General features: G+C 45.1%; 1 protein-coding gene across 1 annotated transcript in view; it reads left to right on the top strand.

Annotated features, from left to right (window-relative positions):
• The window catches only part of slc7a5 (solute carrier family 7 member 5), a 44,450-nt gene that overhangs the window by 10,733 nt on the left and 11,739 nt on the right, over window positions 1-21,978 (top strand). Inside the window, exons 3-8 of the mRNA XM_056281170.1 lie at window positions 14,355-14,460; window positions 16,098-16,142; window positions 16,794-16,917; window positions 18,375-18,478; window positions 18,637-18,733; window positions 20,762-20,911. Of these exons, the coding sequence (XP_056137145.1) occupies window positions 14,355-14,460; window positions 16,098-16,142; window positions 16,794-16,917; window positions 18,375-18,478; window positions 18,637-18,733; window positions 20,762-20,911 (626 nt within the window). The remainder of the gene's footprint in view (window positions 1-14,354; window positions 14,461-16,097; window positions 16,143-16,793; window positions 16,918-18,374; window positions 18,479-18,636; window positions 18,734-20,761; window positions 20,912-21,978) is intronic.

Below are 21,978 nucleotides of genomic sequence, written 5' to 3'. Positions count from 1 at the left end.
GCATCTTTGCCAAAAAAGGCCCACATTTGATTTGGCATATTTGGGCCATATTTGCTATTATACATGTGGGCCACTTCAGGCTCACATTCATTTTGTCAGGGCCAGAGGAAGGTCATCAGTGCCGCATCATTGCCTGAAGTAGCCCACATCCGGATGCTATCTGGGAAATGCGTCCAAACACTTGCCCTCAATGATGATGGGACTGGCTGAATTTGTTGCTGCTCCATTTTTAGAAAGGCTACCAAGAGCTAACGTTAGCAGTGACTGACTAGCCACTGTTGTGTTTTTCGGAAGCCGGAACAGGTGTGCGGCAAGTCAACAGTGGGTCAGTTATTCAATTCTTGCGTGTCAGTTGGGGACCCTTTGGGAGGGCGGGGCCTGTTGCAACTGAAACAGGTGAAAACATAGCTAAGGCCGCCAATGTAGAAAATGGGTTATTCCAAAGCATGTAAACCTTTTAATCAAAATATTGTCATTAACAGATTATTTTCAGTACTTTGGTTATTGGTTACTGTATAAACGTACTCAATGTTGTCACTGGGATTGGAGATCGTTGACCTGCACTATTCACAACAGCCTTTTTTTATCAAACTGTATTGGTGAAAGTCATGCGCCATTCTCATGGGCGGTTCAGAAAGGGATAGTAGGTGGTAAGGGCTGACTGTCTGTTTGTGTGGAGGTCAAAGGTCAGGGTCTCAGACTGGCTGCCCGGTTTGCAAACAAGTCCTTAACACTGACTGGAATTGTTAAACCAGAGTAGAGAGAGGATGGAGAGAGGGAGGCTGAGAATCAGAGAGGGGAGAATAGCTGACTGTATAACAAGTGAGGGGAATGGGAGGGAAACCAACAAAGAGTACTTGAAAACAGCCCAGAGGATGGAAATGGCTGGTCATGAGTGGCCGAGATAGGGCTTTAGGACTGATAGAAAGCAAGACAAAAGAGATGTCCAGTACCATCAAGCTTATCTGTGCTGTCATAGTTAAGTTCTCAGTGCCTGATGTGCAAACAAAGACATCAAAATCGGCAGTCATTCTTCTGGAAGAGGTGGCTGCTGATTCACACCAGAAGCATGATGCTTCAAGCACCATGCATGTGTATTTTATTTTGGTGTGGTAATTGGTGGGGTGTAACAGTTGCTCCTAGTTTGATGATGAATAAATTGTTAATATCTTTTTGGAACCATATATTTTGTAAGGGTGGCACAGTGGCACATTGGTTAGCACAGTCGCCTCACAGCAAGAAAGTCCTGGGTTCCAGCCCCGGGGTAGTCTAACCTTGGGGGTCGTCCCGGGTCATCCTCTGTGTGGAGTTTGCATGTTTTCCCCGTGTCTGCGTGGGTTTCCTCTGGGGGCTCCGGTTTCCTCTGACAGTCCAAAGACATGTAGGTCAGGTGAATCAGCTGTACTGAATTGTCCCTTGGTATGAATGTCTGTGTATGTCGGTCCTGTGTGATGGCCTGGCGACCTGTCAAGGGTGTCTCCCCGCCTGCCGTCCAATGACTGCTGGGATAGGCTCCAGCATTCCCGCAACCCTGAGAGCAGGATAAGCATTCGTATAATGGATGGATGGATATTTTGTCAGTGATTTCTTGTAGTAAAGCTTTAGCTAGTCATTCTGCATAATTAAGAAATCAATCTTTCATTTTGTCTTGGACCAGGTTTAATCACCATAAAGGCAGTCTCTCTTGGTGGAGCTCAGTGGTTGGCATACATGTCTAGATTCAGTTAGATGAGGCTTCAATTTAGGAAAGTCAGTACAAGAAACAGGAGCCATTTGGACAGGTTTCTATTACCTCCGACACATTAGTGTTGCAAGAACTCTACAGTGTATTTAGTCTAATGCCATAATTAGACCAAATACAGTACAGTTAGATGGTTTTTTTTAACTGAACCAGGCTAAATGCATTATGCGATAGTAATAAGTTGTATCCAATAGTATTAAATCTTTTTTTCTTTCCCCCTATTTCTCCCCAATTGTATCTGGCCAATTACCACACTCTTCCAAGCTGTCCCAGTCGCTGCTCCGCCCCCTGTGCCAATCCAGGGAGACTACCACATGCCTCCTCAGATGTATGTGGAGTCGACAGCCACTTCTTTTCACCTGATAGTCAGGAGTTTCACCAGGGAGATGTAGTGCGTGGGAGGCTCATGCTATTCCCCCCAGTTCCCCCTCGAACAGGCATCCCCGCCTGACCAGAGGAGGCGCTAGTGCAGCGACCAGGACACGTACCCACACCCGGCTCCCCACCCACAGAAACGGCCAATTGTGTCTGTAGGGCTGCCCGACCAAGCCGGAGACAACACGGGGATTTGAACCAGAGATCCCCATGTTGGTAGGCAACAGAATAGACTAATACACTACCCGGATGCCCCCCATAGTACTAAATCTTATGTGTGGATTATGTGACTGAGTCTGTCGTAGGATCTAGCTGCACCCTGTCCTGTCTGATCTTCGTGGCTGTCACAACTATTGTCCAATTTTTTGTATGTAGATGTACAGTGATGTATGCTGCTTTTTATAATCACTCTGTGGAGGGAGTTGACTGGTAGCCATTTTTGCTACAAGACCGCCATGTATTTGTACGCACTCCTCCACTAAGTTCTGTAGATGGAGGGAGAGAGAGAGAGAGAGAGAGAGAGAGAGAGAGAGAGAGAGAGAGAGAGAGAGAGAGAGAGAGAGAGAGAGGCAGGAAAAAATGAGAAAGAAATGCAGTATGCATGTGAAGTTATATCCATGACTTGGAGTGGCTGGAAGAAATAAGACATATTGACACTACACTAAAAACCTCCACTCCAATCAGCCTAATCTGTCCTGACCTGGACGAAATACAACACTTAACACACTGCCCCGCCTTTCAGCTAGTAGATACCACAAATTAGTCAACCTGTGTGTGTGAGTGAGCTGCTGTGCATTTAAATGTGTATGTGCTCATGCATGCTTGTGTGTGTGCGCGCGTGTCTGCACCTGTGTGTGGTTGAGTTCAACAACATGGAGGCCAGTACAGTTGGAGTGGGTCATTGCCATTGGTTGCGCTGCCTGTTTTGGTCTCTCAGATTAGAAACCACTGTAACCAGATTAGCACCTGTAATCTTCTTGTTTTCTCCGTCTAAAACCTGCCCACACCGCCTGGAAACCAGCCTCCTCTTCGCTTTCATTCTGACATCATCGGTTTCTTTTGTCTCTCCGTCTGACTCTCCACACCTTCTCTGTCTCTATCTCGTTTTGTTCTTTCATTGTCTCTTTTCTTCTTCCCCTCCCTCTCTCATCTCTTTCCCCTCTTTGTCTCACCCCCCCCCCCCCGAGGCTTATCTTTCTCTCACCTGTTGAAAGATAATCTGCCAATATCTTATTTACTAGAAGGTGTGGCAGAACACACACACACACTTGTCCAAGCTATCCTCTCTCAGTACAGCGTCAACTCACGAGCTTCTCTACAACTGAAAACACCCAGTGTGTAACTGACCTGTGCCTAAAGTTTACACCTAGATTTATGGCTGTTCTGATTTCTGTGTGTGTGCACGCACGTGCGTGTTCGAAACGCCAGAGGGGAGGATAGGGCGGCCGTGTGTCTCCGCAGACATGAACTGTGCACTCCGCTGCTAGGAATCTCTCTCCAATGTGCAATCACGGTGCAACAACAAACTAGACACACTTCATCGCTTCAGGAAGAACAGACTTTTTGTCACCTTGCATTTTGCGCTTCATGGAAACTTGGCTGCGTGGATCAACACCAGGCTCTGCGCTGCAGCTGGCAGGCTTCCAGCTGCTCATAGCAGATCATGACACGGAGCTCTTCGGCAAAACAGAAGGTGGAGGTATTTGTTTTTATATTAACAGTGGCTGGTGTGAAGAGGTGACAGTGGTTCTGCAGCACAGTTCTCCTGTTCTGGAAACTCTTTTCACCAACTGCAAACCTTTTCCCTCCCGTGTTCGCTTTATTCACTCTGGCCGGTGTTTACATTCCACCGCAGGCCGACGTCCAAGAGGCACAGCACATGGTTGCCGACCAGATACCGTGTGTGGAGCGGACAAACCCGGACTCTTTCGTTACTGTCCTCGACGACTTTAACAAAGGGAATCTCAGCCATGAGTTACCCAAATATCCTTAGGCTGAATAAATGCCCGGCCAGGGAGGAGACCACTTTAGATCACTGTTACACTACAATCAACAGTGCCTATCACGCAGTCCCCTGCACTGGGACACCCTGACCACGTCATGGTCCACCTGATACCTGCATACAGACAGAAATTAAAACTCTCTAAACCTGTTGTGAGGACATCTAAGAAGTGGACTAGTTAAGCTATGGAGGATCTTTGTGCATGCTTGGACTGTACCAACTGGGATGGTTTTAGGACTGCCACCAACAGTCTGGATGAGTACACTGAGGCTGTGACGTCTTATATTTGCCGGGAGCCATATCAACATGTACCCTGGCTCTGCCAAATGACAGAAGCTAAGCAGGTATGGGCTTGGCTAGTACTTGGATACGAGACCTCCCAGGAAAACTGAGTTGCTGGGCAAGCAGGGGGAAGTCTTCCCTCTGGTTCTGAAAAAACAAAACCAAAAACCAAACAAACAAACAACAAAAAAATCAAATCCCAATGCCCCAGTGCAGTGAGGGGGACAGGTGTGTTGTACGAGATAACATCCTTCGGATGAGACGTTAAACTGAGGTCCTGACTCACTGTGGTCATTAAAGATCCCATGCCACTTATCACGAAGAGTAGGGCATTCCCTGGTGTTCTGGCAAAATTCCCTACCTGGCTCTCTCCATCTGGCCACCTAATTATCCCCCCATGTAATTGGCTCAATGATTCCTCCCTCAAGCTTATGTGTGGTGAGCATTCTGGCGCAAAACTTCTGCCTCACCATCTATAACGCCACTCTGTCTCCCTCCCCACCCATGCGCAGTCTCAGAATCATTTTCAACAGCAACCTCTCCTTTGAACACATCAATCAAATCATCAGAACTGCCTTTTTCCACCTAAGAATCATAGCTCGTCTCTGCCCATCACTCTTTCTCTGCTGCCAAAACTTTGTTCATACCTTAATCACACCCAAAATTGACTACTGCAACAGCATTCTCTACAGCTCATCTTCCAAAGTCTTAAACAAATGCCAGTACAACCAGAACTCTGCTGCTCGCCTACTCCCGTGACCACATCACACCTGTCCTCCAGAACATCCCCTGGCTCCCTGTCCCACAACAGATCTAATTCAAAGTTCTTATCTTCACTCACAAAGCCCTCCATAAACAGGCCCCCCCCTACCTCACCGACCTGCTCCACTACCATAGTCCTTCCTGCAGCCTTCGCTCCGCCGATGCCAAGCTCCTGTTTCCACAACGCAGACCAAGCAATGAACCTGGAGTGACAGAGCCTTCTCCATAGCTGCCCCCTCCCTCTGGAACCCCCACTCCCCAACACATCAGAGACTGCACCTGTCTGTCCACATTCAAATCATTAATCAAAACTCATCTTTTCAGAATTGCTTTTAATGTATGATTCATGCTGTTTTATGTTTTTGATGTGTTGCTTTTATGTTCATTTTAACTTATGTAAAGCATCTCTGAAAAGTGCTCTATAAATAAAATGCATTATTATTTATTATTGTTGTTAATTATAAAAACATATCTTTCATGCTGTTTTAACTATAAAAAAAACGGCTTAATCCATGTAATCTATAGTTTGAAAAGTAGTCTTATTCTTCTCAAGTAAAAATAAAAGATCAGTGTATAAAATTAATGGCCTTTTTGTAAAGCCTTACTTTACATAGGCTAGGCTGCCCGTCTCTTTGTTAACAACAAGCCAAGAGCTTTTAAAGTGTAACTTCTCCCCCAGGTCTGAACCTAATTCCACCCACCGCATAATTTTGAAGTATGCTAATAAGTGGGCAAGGGGCTGAGAGTGGGGGGCATGGGTGTGTGAGGCAGGACTTAAAGGGGAGATCCTGGAAAAGGGCTCGGCACGTGTTCAGAGTCGCTGCCGCACACCGCCATGGTCCCCTCTTCCGGCCCGCCTTCCGGCACAGTGTAGGGCAACACCCCATGAAGATGCCCCCTACCACCGCAACGCGAATGTACCAAAGACGAAAGGGGGAGATAGGTCGCCCACCTCTGATTTAGAGGTCGTTAACATTCCTCTTTTTTTTTCATGACGAAGTTAAACCCCAACCGGTCGACTCTATGTCAGCTTTGGCCTTGCAAAGTTCAGGGCTGATTTGAGACAGCAGAGTCTCAAATCAGCCCTGAACTGATCTGATTTCACGCCACAGTAGATGGCGCGTTGAGCCATTTTCAACCCATCAAATGCTGATTTTTATAAAGGTAAGAAATATCAGTAATAACACCAGCATTGATGTGTTTCATCACATCACCATACAGTCATGTAAAGGGACTACATTTTATATAGCGCTTTTCTAGTCTACCGACCACTCAAAGTGTTTTTACAATGTATGCCTCATAATACAATGTATACATACAGTAATAATAATACACCATAATACAATACATAATAATAATGATAATACAAATGTATGCCATATAATTTAGTTTACATCTCAAAAAACATGTTTAAGTGTTTAGTACCTCTTTAATAATCTGTTTGGGTGTATTGCAGGGGCATGAATAGTAACTCCTCTCATTTGTAGGTCTGGTACTTTGCTATGTCTCGGTTCAATAAGGAACTGTAATGTTTATTCAGTATATCACTTCACTAAATCCTTTTTTAAGCTGGGTAGAAGCTCAGCACATTCAGTTACTGTTTATGTGTGATCCTCCTGCGTGCTCAGATTTAGAGATTTACCTTTAACATTTCTTATAGAATGATTATTTTAAGAAGCACAGCACGTTTCTGAAGAATAGAAGACAAAAAAAAACTTGAACTGTGAACTAGCTTGCTAACACATACACACACACACACACACACACATACAAATCTAAAGGTGTAGACATTTAGTAACCTGCAGAAACAATGCATCTGCAATTTCCATGGTCATCTTTTCCTCATTCATAGCTAGTAGTGTGTCTCGTCCACTGCAAAAATGTTTCCTGACAGGAAGCATTCGTTTTGAGGCTTTGATGGCAAATGTCCAAAATCTAAACAAGGAAGTCAACGAGGAAATGTTAAAAGTTGACAGGAGGTTTCTAAAAGCATGCAGATCTTCCTGACATACCACGCTGACATACTTTCCTTTCAAGAGTTTCAGTTGTTTTGAGCATTCAAAGAACTGCACCATTGATGGATGTGGACAAAATGTGGGTTAAGATATGTGTTTTTGTATGTGTGCACATTCTCGACGTGTGAAGACGCACGCCAACTTAAATTTGTTTATATCAAAATATAAATATATGTACCTTGCACGCTTGCATGGTCCTGTGTGCATGCCGCATTCAAATGTCATTCCGTTTGTACGCGTGCATGCTTTCGTGTGTGTGTGTGTGTGTACTCTGCATGTCTGAATTTTATCCCATTTCCTTTACACTGCCATTGGTGATCTGAGCGTGCCTGAGCAGACGAGTGGGGGTTTTGTGGCGAGAACATATACAGACATGTTCTGCAAATAACACGGTGCCACATTCTCCTTTCTTGTCCTTTTGTAGGACAACATCACATATATAAGGAATACCACTAACATTGGGGAGTTTTAAATCATATTTTTCAGAGCTGCGCAGTCAGCCAGCTCGATTTTGGTTTGGTTTGGTTTTCTGAGGCACTTGCGGCATCTCATTTCCTAGCATCTGAAACACTTGGCTGGGATCCTTGATGCTGTCAAGAGAAGTCATGACACTGTAGCTTGGCACCGTAGCACCAGACATTACAGGGTTTGTGGACTGTCTTCTAGTGATATTCATGGTGATGACTCAGATCATGTCCATGTCCTGGGCTCTGCCCTCAAGCACACTCTGGATAAGCAACGTCCACCTATTCTCAGGCCATTCTAGCTCTTTGGCAATTTTCTCAAAAGCATCAAAGAAAGAGCCCACATCATCTCGATTAAATTTTGGCATGAGTCTCAAACAGCTGGAAACATCAAAACAAGCTTGGTGCTTACGTTGTAAGTCAATGTTATTCACTTTAAGCTTCTCTTGCTCTAATGTCAGCTTTGCTAACTCAAGCTGAAACAGCCACTCCCCCCCTCTCTCTCTGCTCTTTCATGTATGTGATCTTTAAGGTGTAACACTGAAATCAGGGTCTCCACAATCTCTGGCTTTTTACTCTCTGGAGTGACGTCTACCTCACAATATTGAGCTACTGCAAGCAAATCTTCCTTTTTAAGCTTACGCAACTCCTTTTGGCCAAAATCACTCCCACAAAACTCCTCTACATTGAACGTTGCCATGGTTATCGTTATCAAATTCTCTCAAAAAGTTAGGCTAACCAAAAGAGACAAGACTCTCACAAAATTACCTCTACGGTAACTATTACCAAATAGCCTTACCGACAAAACATATAACCTGCAAAAAGAGGTAGCTCATAAATCGGAATATTCCCAGAAATTGATATCAACAGACCGCACACAGAGCGCTCATGATGTTACTCGAAGACCGAAAACCGATACACTGCAGTACACACCAGCAAAACACCTGCCACCATTGGGCAAGTAGCTATCAGCTAACAAGCCAAACCAACCCGTTATCAACCTGTAGACCTATATCCCTGTTTTTAACCTCAACACACACGATAAATGCATTCACTAACTTCCCTTCTAGCTAGCTTAGTTTTACATACACATGCAACCATCTGTTTTAAGTGAGAAGTTAGCACCGTGCAGCTATTCTGCACATAGCTGTATGTCCGTGGCCTACTTCCAAACCTAGCAACATACGGCTTTTCCCGAGCTGAATCCAACTCAATTGTGCCTCTTCTCACAAACAGAATGCTTGGATGTAACTCGCTACTGACGTCTAATCGCTAACCAGTTTTATCAAACATTATTATGCATTTAATCTTCAAATAAATCGCGGACGAGCGCCTCAAATTATGTTAAGGACTAGTCGGGTGTAGGGGTTAAGGGTTAAACACGCAATACTAGTCCTAACCTGGAGTGTGTAGAAAAGTTGGAAATGAGGGAAGAAACAAGAAGGACTGATTTCCAAGACGAGAGAAATAGCGGAGGTGGGCTAGCTTACCAAGGTAGCAGGCTAGCAGTTAGCAGGTCCCTCCGAAAAGGCCTCGGCCACGTGGGTCTCAGCTTCCGTAAGTGGCGGACACCGTCTTGGTAGTTTAGTTCAGTTTAGGTTGATCACGGATGGATCCTCAAAAATAAAAGAAACTTGGTTTTCTTCAAAGTCCTTCAAAGCTGGAATGGTGTGAACCTGTGCCGCGTTTTCAAAGTGGCGCATCCTGAGGCGTTTAGGCAACCTCTCGCCATTAACTAACTCCAGGAGACGCACACGCACCTCACAGTGACATCCTCTTATAAAACCTGCTTAACCACACCTCCAATCATTTCTCAATGAAAACCAGTCCAAGTAAGAAAAGAAGAGGGAAAAAGGCAGCTATAACCTCTATCACTTCTAACAGTTAGTATAACCCATAAATGAAGACTTTTAAAAATCGCCAGGTTGTGGGAGCGCCACAGTTTACCATCAGACAACTTTCTAAAACCCAGTCGGAAGGATTAAGTTTAGTATTTTTCACTAACCTATGTCAAAATCAAAATTTATATTGATGATAATATTAATAATCATCCTGATATATACATACCATATAGATGATATTTATTCATGTATTACTGTACATAATTTCACTATCCATCCATCCGTTATCCAAGCCGCTTATCCCAACCGGGGTCGCGGGATGCTGCAGCCTATCCCAGCAGTCATTGGGCGGCAGGCGGGGAGACACTAAATTTTAATAATTCCCCTAAAGTAGGATTCCAAATCCTGGTGGGTCCCAATCCACTTTAGAATCCAAACGTTAAAACATTGTTTTTTCTAAGGACTCCAACTCTTGTCTTTGGCGAAAATAGGACACATACAGTACCAGCCAAATGTTTGGACACAATTGACCGAATGGACATTTTTCAAAATCTTGAATTCACGGCCTATTTCTGAATGTCTTTCCAAAACTATTTTAAATTGGGCGTCCGGGTGGTGTAGCAGTCTATTCTGTTGCCTACCAACACGGGGATCCCGGTTTGAATCCCCGTGTTATCGCCGGCTTGGTCGGGCGTCCCTACAGACACAATTGGCCGTGTCTGCGGGTGGGAAGCCAGATGTGGGTATGTGTCCTAGTCACTGCATTAATGCCTCCTCTGGTCGGTCAGGACACCAGTTCGGGGCGGGAGGGGAAACTGGGGGGAATAGCGCGATCCTCCTACGCGCTATGTCCTCCTGGTGAAACTCCTCACTGTCAGGTGAAAAGAAGCGGCTGGCGACTCTACATGTATCGGAGGAAACGTGGTAGTCTGCAGCCTTCCCCGTATCGGCAGAGGGGGTGGAGCAACGACCGGGATGGCTTGGAAGAGTGGGGTAATTAGCCGGATGCAATTGGGGAGAACAAAGTGAAAAGGAAAATTAAAATTCAAACTATTTTAAATAAAAAACTATACATTTTCAAATGCCCCCCCCATCCCCAACGAGTTGTTACATTTAGTTCTTAAGTGAAATTTAGTAAAAATAAAGAAAAACCCGTGGCAACAGGCATGGGTGCATGTCCATGTATACTGGGATGGCATCCAGCGCTTTACCTGTGCCCCCATCCATAGGGTTAGTGGTTGTGTCAGTAAGGGCATCCGACGTAAAGTTTTGCCAACTCAGTATGCAGATTGACAAGACCATACCGGATCAGTTGAGGCTCCATACAGGATTGGTCAAGGCCCGGGCTAACAACAACCGCCATTGGGCTGTGCCCTTACAGGGTACCGATGGAAATTGTAAAATCGGCTGTGGCGACCCCTGAGAAAAAAGAGAACAAGCAAAAAAGAAGAGGAAGGAGAAAGAAAAACCCAACTATGAATAAGTGTGTCCAAACCTTTGACTGGTGCTGTATCTTACTTCCTGATGAAGACCCATCCATCCATTGTCTTTAGCCATTTATCCTGCTCTCAGGGTCGCAGGGATGCTGGAGCCTATTCCAGCAGTCATTGGGCAGCAGGCGGGGAGACACCCTGGACAGGCCGCCAGGCCCCTCAGTTGAAATATGATAGCCTGTTTGTGTACCTGCCACTAAGCCATTCATATAAAGGGTTTTTAATTCACCTTCCTTGACTTCAGTCCTTCTCTTTTCTTCTTACAGTATCAAGATTAAAGCATCATAGTCTTCTTTTTTTGTGGATCCCCCCCCCCTTTTCTCCCCAATTGTACCTGGCCAATTACCCCAATCTTCCAAGCTGTCTCAGTCACTGCTCCACCCCCTCTGCCGATCCAGGGAGGGCTGCAGACTGCCACACGCCTCCTCCGATACATGTGGCATCGCCAGCTGCTTCTTTTCACCTGACAGTGAGGAGTTTCACCAGGGGGATGTAGCGTGTGGGAGGATCACACTATTCCCCCCAGTTCCCCCTCCCCCCCGAACAGGTGCCCCGACCAACAAGAGGAGGCGCTAGTGCAGCGACCAGGACACATATCCACATCTGGCTTCCAACCTGCAGACAGAACCAACTGTGTCTGTAGGAATGCCCAACCAAGCCGGAGGTAACATGGGGATTCGAACCACTAATCTCTGTGTTGGTAGGCAACAGAATAGACCGCTGTCCTACCCGGACAGCATCATAGTCTTTTAACGTATTCAGTGTGCTTAATGTAACTGCGCAAACGAATATACATACGTATAATACAGCATCAGCTCAATAATCTTCTACAATGGGGGGAGAGGCAATTAGCCTTTTGCTTTACATTGAGAGAATTGGGGGGGGGGTTTAAACCAAAAGAAGAGAGGAAAGTGGGATTGAGGATGCTCACATATCTGGAATTCAAAGCATTTATTTACCTTCAGTCCTTCACACCACGTAACCATGTTCCATGTTCTAAGAGCGGATATGGAAAGGAGAGGTCAGAGGTCAAGGTGAGCCTTATATTAAGCAGCCGTCATATTAGCTGGAGACCTCAACCTCACTGACTGTATGAAGGTGAGGCACTTAACAAGCATTCATATGCTTTTACTGGATACCCTTTAATCAGAGGTTGAAAAGGAGGAATGTGAAAATCCTCATGTGTGTGAGACAGAGGCCGGGGGGGGGTGTTGGGGCTTGGGCTGATGCCAGTCACATGAGAGTCGGTGTGTTCATGGGTTCCCCTTTGCCTTGGAGTCTTAAAACCCCTAAAAACAATGGAACACCTATTTGCAGACTGACATCCCAAGGCGACAAACTAAATTTGTCAGATGCACGCTTGCCTGAACAAAGTTTTCCACGGACGTTTGCATGTTGGCCAAAACAGTATGGGATGGATTCCACAGATTCCACTGACCCTCCGGCACAGAGCCCCTCCCCAGACCGCTGTGAGGGACAAAGTGGTGGATCGATAAGATGAGAGAGACAGGTGGAAGAAGAGTGCTCAGGGACATCCTGTCTGTCTCTCTATCTGTCTGTCTGTCTGCATCTGTCCTTCTGTATGTTTCTCTGTATGTATCTCTACACGTTTCCATCAGAGCATTTTTATGCACATTATGAAGTATTGCATTGGAAAAACTGGATGGAAACAGCAAAAACTTCTTCAGTAACAGTTAAACTTTAATTCTCACTTGAGGCGTTTTTTGCTTTTGTCAATAAAGAGTTTATGTACTAAATGGGCAATGGAAACTTTTGTCGAATAAAAAATGCAATACGGGAATTTTGTCAAATGATCAGCTGTTTCCTATAAACTGGTCCATCTTTCTTGTATGTGTTTAAGTATGGACATGTAAGTACGGAAACTTAGCGTCTCTGTCCTGTTTCAGTGTGAGTGCGACACGTCTTCTCCCTGTGAGAAGCAGTCAGATAGATGGAGGGACAATCCGATTTTTTTCTCACGCTAAGCAGGAACCCTCCCTTTACCAACATAGCCCCGGGCTGCTGGTTTAGCGACAATCTGTGTCTGAGACTGTGTGTGTGCGTGTGTGTGCAAGGCTTTGTGGTTATGTGGTATGGGGGAGAAGTGCTTCAGGAATGTAGTCCAGATACCTCCTGACCCGGACTTTGTCACATGGCCGAATCTAGAACCTTTCTCCTGCGTTCTCCACTCAGACCTCATTGTGCAGAGTGGCGAGTGGGCTGTTTCTTATATTCAGTCTGTTGCCACTCATCAAGGACCCCAATTCAATTTTTTGTTTCCAAATCGCATTCAAATGGCCAGTCTCGCCTAGGGCTGTTCATCATTGGCAAGAATTTGGAGATGCGATCCGAATCATGATACAAGTGTCATGTTTCACTATGTTGTGATGTATTGCGATACTACAAACATTGTGATCAATTGCAGTATTTTGTCAAAAAATGTGGAAAGTCACTAAGAAAACACCTCATCCTGCATAAAATTGGAGTAATCGGAGCCGTAGCTAATGTGGCATTGTTGACGCCTGCTGTTGTGGTTCTGTGCAGCCCTGTTACAATACTGCACCTGCCACCTAGTGGTCAGAGATGTAAACTACACAATGAAGTAGCGCTGCAACATGTTTTTTTTTTTAGTGTAATCTTAAAGGGGGGAAATGTGCTGATTTTTCAGCCTTACCTTTGTCTGTCTGCCAAAGGGATAGTACATGAAAAACCCCTGCAGTTGTTCCCGATAAGTTCTGTACATGCACCAAAGCATCGATGACATTTTCCTGTAAGATTCGATGCAGTGTTTTTTAAAAATCGATCAAGTATCACAACGCTCAAGTATATGAATATTTTCTTAAACCCCTAGTCTCGCCATTGTATAACTTAATTAATTTTTTGATGCAAAAGGCTAAAGGGAAGAAAAAAAAAGCTTACATGTTCACAACAAATTTGTAATTTGTGATATTGGGCTATACAAATAAAATTGACTGGACTGGCCTGACAACAGAACACACCTTTCCATTTCTCTCTGCCTCTTTGTTTTCATTTCATTTCTGTCCATCCATCCTGCCTCCATTTTCTATCTCTACCGTCTTCTATTTGTCTGCTGCTTCATCAGTGTCTCAGGTAGATTTATTTCCATGGTGTTTCTAGTCTGGGTCAGTTACTGACCAGTTCAGCCTGTCTAGCTCCTTGATTTGTACAGCTTCTGAACAGTCCACATTTTGAGATGGGTTTAACCCAAATATTTTTACTTTACCTTGAAGACGTTTTGTGTGCGTGGTTGCACTTTGGAAGGGAACAGCACTTATTTTTCATTGACTGAACACAACTTAGTTTTTCTTTCCTTTCCCCCTTCTATTTCCTTCTTTACTTTCAACTCTTTGTCTCACAGGTGATACGGACAGACTGCTTCCGGAGAATTCCTTCGAGGGATCAAAGTATGACTTTGGCAACATCGGTCTGGCGCTCTACAGCGGCCTATTTGCCTACGGTGGCTGGTGAGTATGCCCGACAACCTTGCAGTGCTTTCAATTCACAAGCTGTGCTGCCCAATTACTGTTGGTAAATTATTTGAATAGTGGGATGGCCTCCAGGGCTTTACCTGTGCCCCTGTCCATAGGGCTAGTGGTTATGTCAGGAAGGGCATCCGATGTAAAACTTTGCCGAATCAGTATGCGGATTGACAAGACCATACCGGATCGGTCGAGGCTCCATACTTGATCGGTCAAGGCCCGCGTTAACAACGACCGCCATTGGTGGTGTGCCCTCACAGGGTACAGATGGAAATTGTAAAATCTGCTGTGGTGACCCCTGGAAAACAGGGAACAAGCCCGGAGATGAAGTAGTTATGTGAAGCTAACAGATAACTGGTAGTCGTTATTTGAAGCAAACAGATGATTGGTAGTCATGGTAGTCTGTATATCTACTCAACTGCGAAGTTACACCTAGTGTAATTTCTCATGCATTAGGATGATGAATTTTCATTCCCAAGAAGGGGTTAAGTATTATGCTGGCTGGTATGTAAAATAGCATTAATGCAATAGTCCTATTGAAGTTTACAGAATATATATATATCAGAATATCTGCTTACGTATGCAAAAATAACATGTTTAAGAATCCATTTGGTAATGTTAAGTATCAAACCAAAACTAGTTTTCAAATAGTAACTGCCTCAAATAAGGCATGTGGGTGGCGTGGTGGTCTATTCCGTTGCCTACCAACACGGGGATCGGCGGTTTGAATCCCCGTGTTACCTCTGACTTGGTCGGGTGTCCCTACAGACACAATTGGCTGTGTCTGCGGGTGAGAAGCTGCATGTGGGTATGTGTCCTGGTTGCTGCACTACCGCCTCCTCTGGTCGGTCGGGGTGCCTGTTCGGGGGGGGGTACTGGGGGGAATAGCATGATCCTCCCACGTGCTATTTCCCCCTGGCGAAACGCCTCACTGTCAGGTGAAAAGAATCGGCTGGCGACTCCACATGTATCAGAGGAGGCATGTGGTAGTCCGCAGCCCTCCCCAGATCGGTAGAGGGGGTGGAGCAGCGACCGGGACGGCTTAGAAGAGTGGGTTAATTGGCTGGATACAATTGGGGAGAAGGGAGGGGTCCAAAATAAATAAATAAATAAAATAACTGCCTCAAATATTTCAGACCTCATTTTGTAAAAAATCTAATTTTGAGAAAATTTCACTAAAGGGGTTCTCATTACCATTAATTTAGACAACCAAATTGTGTATCATGATATGACAATACTGACGTTCATCCCAATACAATACCATTGAAAGACAGTTTTGTATGTTGCTTAAAACGAGCTGTGTGGCAATCCTGTCACAATAAAGTTTCTTCGACCACCAAGTTGCACTACAACTGTAACCCGGTGACTTGGTGTTATCGTAGCAGGTGGGAAAAAAAACTAAACGTTGTGTAACAGAGTAGAAAAGAGTGCAGCATATTGACATCAGCATCAATGTTTAAACGGGACTTTGTGCCATTAAACTGACTCTCTCTATACAGAAGTTATTTTCCCCACAACTAGTTTTTTTTGTTGCTCATGCTATGAAACAGTTGACCAACCTTGACTGTCAAAAAACCGTGACAGGAAGTGAAACTTGGACGCTTGTCTTTCTGTGCTTCTAGGAATTACCTGAACTTTGTTACAGAGGAGATGATCGAGCCTTTCAAGTGAGTACTGTGAACTGATATTTGAAAATTCGTAAGCTTGTCCATATCTGTAATCTTTTTATATCACTTCAAATAGAAAATTAATCAATGGGGGCGTCTGGGTAGCGTAGCGGTGTATTCCGTTGCCTACCAACAAGGGGATTGCCGGATCGAATCCCTGTGTTACCTCCGGCTTGGTCGGGCGTCCCTTCGGACACAATTGGCCATGTCTGTGGGTGGGAAGCCGGATGTGGGTGTGGGTCCTGGTTGTTAAACTAGCGCCTCCTCTGGTCGGTCGGGGGCGCCTGTTTGGGGGAGGGGAACTGGGGGGGAATAGCGTGATCCTCCCATGCGCTACGTCCCCTTGGCGACACTCCTCACTGTCAGGTGAAAAAAAGCGCCTGGCAACTCCACGTATAGGAGGAGGCATGTGGTAGTCTGTAGCCCTCCCCAGATCCCCAGATCGGCAGAGGGGGTGGAGCAGCGACCGGAATGGCTCGGAAGAGTGGGTTAATTGGCCAGATACAACTGGGGAGGAAAAAAAATCCTAACCCCCCCCCAGAAAATTAGTAAGTCTAAGGGGCAGAAAACTCTCCCATGAAACTGGTAGTTACTCACGCTAATGATTTACTTCTGGATATATATGTCTCTCTGTCTCTTCCTCCCTTTCAGGAACCTTCCACGAGCCATCATTATTTCTCTGCCCATAGTAACCATAGTGTATGTCTTGACCAACCTGGCATATTTCACCACTCTGAGCCCTGACGAGATGCTCAAATCAGAGGCTGTGGCTGTGGTGAGCGAACATCACAGTTAACACCACACACTACATCTAAAATACATGCGTGCTACTCACTAAAATCTATTGTGGCTAGGCCTAGTGTGTCCACCTCAGCAGTACAAAGACCTGCAGGGGTCTCATTTATAACCGTTGCGCTCGCACAAAACGGAGACTGAAAGAGGCGTACGCCACTTCCCACGCATAATTTGTGATCTATAAAAACAAATTTGACGGGAGAATGTGCGCACCTGTACAGCGCACGCCATTTTCGGCTTTTGTGCACACGTGCACTTTTAGTAAGGCTCCTACGCACTGTTTTATAAACGAGACCCCTAGCGAGATGGCCAGCTCAGAGGCAGTAGTTTAGGAGTGTATATAATACAATTTACAATTACAGTTTCATTTAGCAGACGCGTTTGTCCAAAACGACGTACATCTGAGAGTTAATACAACACAAGCAAGGCTCTAGTCAGGAGGCGGCAACAAAAGTAAGTGTAACAAAAAAACAACGAGGTTCAAGTCTGATAGGACATAGGTGTCAACAAGCAGTGCACAAAGGCAATGCATAGGGTGCATAGAAGCACTTTTTTTTTAAATACCATCAGGTGTGGAGGTATTCATGGAAGAGCTGTGTCTTTAGCTTCTTCTTAAAGAGGGAGAGGGACTCAGCGGATCGATTGGAGTTTGGTAACTCGTTCCACCACAGGGGAACTACAGAAGAGAAGAGTCCAGCTAGTGACTTAGGGCCCCGTTGTGGTGGAAGTGCCAGGCGCCTTTCATTGGCAGAGCGTAGAGAGCGGGACTGAGTGTAGACCTGAATAAAGGAGTTCAGGTAGGCAAGAGCCGTTTTAGTTGCTGTTTTGTAAGCGAGCGTCAAGGTTTTGAATCTGATGCGGGCAGCAACTGGGAGCCAGTGAAGGGGTATAAACAGCAGAGTGACGTGTGCACTTTTGGGCTGGTTGAAGACCAGCTTTGAAAGTGCATGCAGGTATAGTGCAATACAACACAGTGAACCATCACCCTTCATGTTAGTGTCATTCAGGCAACCTAAATCTGCCAAACCCACATGTAAATATTAGCTTAGCCTTTTTCCCTGTGGATACACCATATCAAAAGTCTTGAATCCTCACAAATATCGCAACGTTAACAGCCGGCGGCTATGTGCTGCTTAACTGTGTGTTGCTAATGTAAGTGACTGCTGTCTCAAATAAAATGGCTCTGGTACAAACCGTACATGTAGCCTACATTTAGAGAGCTTTAACAAAAATACTCTTGGACCCTCTCGTGTGCATTATGGGCAGTACGTCCAAGAGCCTGCCTTGAACGTTGCATCAATCTATTCTTTACCTAAAACAGTGGTACAGAAATAATCTCAACATTACAGAAAATTTCCAAGATTTTTCCACCTGTCAATGATCCCTGTTCTGTTCCTTCACCTTAGTGCATCACTTTATGGGGTATGTCTCTTGCAGGACTTTGGCAATCACCACCTGGGTCCTATGGCATGGATCATCCCAGTGTTTGTAGGACTGTCCTGCTTCGGCTCAGTCAATGGCTCTCTATTTACGTCTTCCAGGTAATGCATACACAGGAAAACTACCAGAATACACAGAAACACTCAAAAACACATATAACACATGCACTCACTACCCCATACTTACGTTAATGTTGTGGCATGCATTAAATTGAACCCCTTATCTTATTAAAATATATTCTTGTCTCCCTCTCTCACAGGTTGTTCTTTGTGGGCTCAAGAGAGGGTCATCTGCCAAGTCTGCTGTCAATGATCCACCCCAACCTGATGACACCGCTCCCCTCACTCATATTTACTGTACATGTTCTATTGTCCCAGACTCAGAAGACTTTATTTATCCCAAAAGGGCAATTCAGTTCTACAGCCAACCCAGTCCACCCACACACACACAAACCTCACAGGCTAAAAGCAACATGTCAGAGACAACAGATCAGCACATGGGTACAAGGAACACCAGCAGCAAAAGACACTCCGGCACCCTCGGGTCGCTCCGTATATGCAGGCTTACATGAGGAAACCAGTGAAAAACCAAAGATAAAAACACCCATTCTAGTTCAAACAAATTTAAAATAATGTGGCATTCATTTAAAATGACTACTGTTGGTGTTTAGTGAGCCGATAGCAAAAGCAATACGGACTAGCGGTTTGTTCCCCTAAGTGTTGCATTTTAATGCCAGCCTGAGGACATTACAGTGAATTCACTGGACAGGATGTAGTCAGACTGGCTGATAATTCCTTTTGCTTTCTGGGCCACACGTTTCTCCCAGAGGGAGCACAAGTCTCTTTGCTGGACTCCCAATTATCCGATATAATCCTAATCTGTGTCATAATCTAAACTGCGATGGACTGGCGGCCTGTCCAGGGTGTCTCCCGCCTGCCGCCCAGTGACTGCTGGGATAGGCTCCAGCATCCCCGTGACCTCAAGAGCAAGATAAGCAGTTTAGATTATGAATGGATTCCTAATCTGATTCTAATCTGACAAATTTACACATAGTAGACACTTGGACACCTGTAGTGTCAGTTATAACAAAATCATAAAATTTACTAAATAAAATCAAAAACTAAAAATTAGTCTAGTCAATAAGCAAGTTTATGGTGGTTGTGGCTGAAATTGCTGTAGTACTGATGCGTTCCTCACATTTCTTCTCTTTCTTCCTTAGCATTTGAACTCTCATTACTTAGCTAGTTTTACCATTACATTATTAATTTACAAATGGTTGTTTATACTTGTAGTTGTTAATTTGTTTATTGTCTACTCCAAGGCCAACAAAAAATGTTATTAGTATCTTCCAAAACTGCTTTGAAGGGAAGTTTAATGATTAAATGGGTTCCCTCATTGATTTTGCAAAAACTAATTTGATAACATAAAAGTCTGATCACATTAAAGTGCACAGACTGCAATAACTATTTATAAAATATTAAACTTATATGACATACACAGGCAGCACGGTGGCACAGTGGTTAGTGCGGTCGCCTCACATCAAGAAGGTCCTGGGTTCGAGCCCCAGAGTAGTCCAACCTTGGGGGTCGTACTCTGTGTGGACTTGGCATGTTCTCCCCATGTCTGTGTGGGTTTCCTACGGGTGCTCCAGTTTCCTCTCGCAGTCCAAAGACATGTAGGTCAGGTGAATCGGCCATACTAAATTGTCCCTAGGCGTAAATGTGTCGGCCCTATGATGGGCTGGCGGCCTGTCCAGGGTGTCTCCCCGCCTGCTGCCCAATGACTGCTGGGGTAGGCTCCAGCATCCCGCAACCCTAATTCAGAGAAGCGGCTTGGATAATGGATGGACGGATTCCTAATCTGTGTCTGGAGCCAGAACAAAATGCAGTCATATAACCGATTAGTCCCCAGATGTCAACAGTAGTGATATATGTACAATCACAATGGACTCTACCTAGAGTCATAGAGTAAATGGTCAAAGGCACAAGTATTAGGACAGTGTCGCTGCCACACTGACATAATGTCAGCATTATATCTGTAGTTGCTGAGGCTTACAAAGACCCACTGTCAAAAGCTGTACTGTACCCTAGTACAGTTGGTAGGGCCAAGAACAAAAAAAAAAGGATTTCACCTACTGTCTTAATTTTTCTTCCTTTTGATTTTGATTTTATGTTCTTCCAAGCCATAAGGTCCATAAGGAATATTTAAATATTGTCTATGAGGTCAACACATTTTCATCCCTGCTGTGAAAACCAAACATTTTGGTATTTTTGGTATGCCCACAACCAGGTGGTTGGATGGCTGATATCTCTTTTTTCTCTTTTCATCTCATCTTCCATTGTCCTTCTCTCCCCCTCTCTGCCCCCTTGTCTTTCTTTCTCCAGTGTGCGATGACGCTGCTCTATGCCTTTTCAAATGACATCTTCTCTGTCATCAACTTCTTCAGCTTCTTTAACTGGCTCTGCATCGCCATGGCAATCATTGGAATGATGTGGCTGCGTTATAAGAAGCCTGAGCTGGAGCGACCAATCAAGGTTAGTCCAAATGCAGTTGGAGACCGAAACAACATTAGTGCCTCAATAAGATGGAAAAATCTCTAGGGGCAAAATGCTCACCTAAAGAAACATTAAGTATTATCAAATTATGTTGCTGCTAACTGAAAGCTTGCACAGTTCAGTTTGAAATCCTGATGGACCATATGGATCGAGTCAAGATCCAGGTGAGTTAATAAATGAGCAAAGGGGCGTCCGGGTGGCGTGGCGCGGTCTATTCCGTTGCCTACCAACACACAAGGATAAGCAGTCCAAATCCCTGTTTTACCTCCGGCTTGGTCGGGCATCCCTACAGACACAATTGGCCATGTCTGCGGGTGGGAAGCCGGGTATGTGTCCTGGTCGCTGCACTAGCGCCTCCTCTGGTCGGTTGGGGCGCCTGTTCAGGGGAACTAGGGGGAATGCATGATCCTCCCACACGCTATGTCCCCCTGGCGAAACTCCTCACTGTAAGATGAAAAGAAGCGGCTGGCGACTCCACATGTATCGGAGGAAGCATGCGGTAGTCTGCAGCCCTCCCCGGCTCGGCAGAGGGGGTGGAGCAGTGACCGGGACGGCTCGGAGGTGAAGTAATTGACCAAGTACAATTGGGGAGAAAAGGGGGGGAAATCCAAAAAATAAAATAAATAAATGAGCAAAGGAAAGGTCGGAGGGTGAGAGGAGATAGTGTGAGAGGAGCTGGGAAGTGGATGCTGATGAACATGGGAAGGGAAAGAGCAACACACGCAGAATGAGAAGGGGGAGAGACGTTCCATTATTGGAAATCTCATTTGGTCTCTTTCTCTCTGAAGTTAGCCGTGGCAGCGCAATATGTTCTTGTTTGTCTCATTCCAACCATCAAAACTCCATTCAGAACAGCTGAATAGACAGGAGGTGAAAGGAGACAAGAGAAGCTGGAGGGCCATCAGCCTGTGATGAAGTCTGAAGGATGCTGTGCTTGAAAAGAGTGTGTTTGTGTGTGTGTGCGTACTACAGGAAGGGCAGTGTGCCACTTTTACTGGACTAGTTTCGGCAGGCCTGCTGAACACAGAGAGGGCCATTGTGCATCT

Source organism: Lampris incognitus, chromosome 6, assembly GCF_029633865.1.
Source record: "Lampris incognitus isolate fLamInc1 chromosome 6, fLamInc1.hap2, whole genome shotgun sequence".
In the NCBI taxonomy this organism is placed as follows: domain Eukaryota; kingdom Metazoa; phylum Chordata; class Actinopteri; order Lampriformes; family Lampridae; genus Lampris; species Lampris incognitus.
This window is presented reverse-complemented; position numbering and strand designations above follow the sequence as displayed.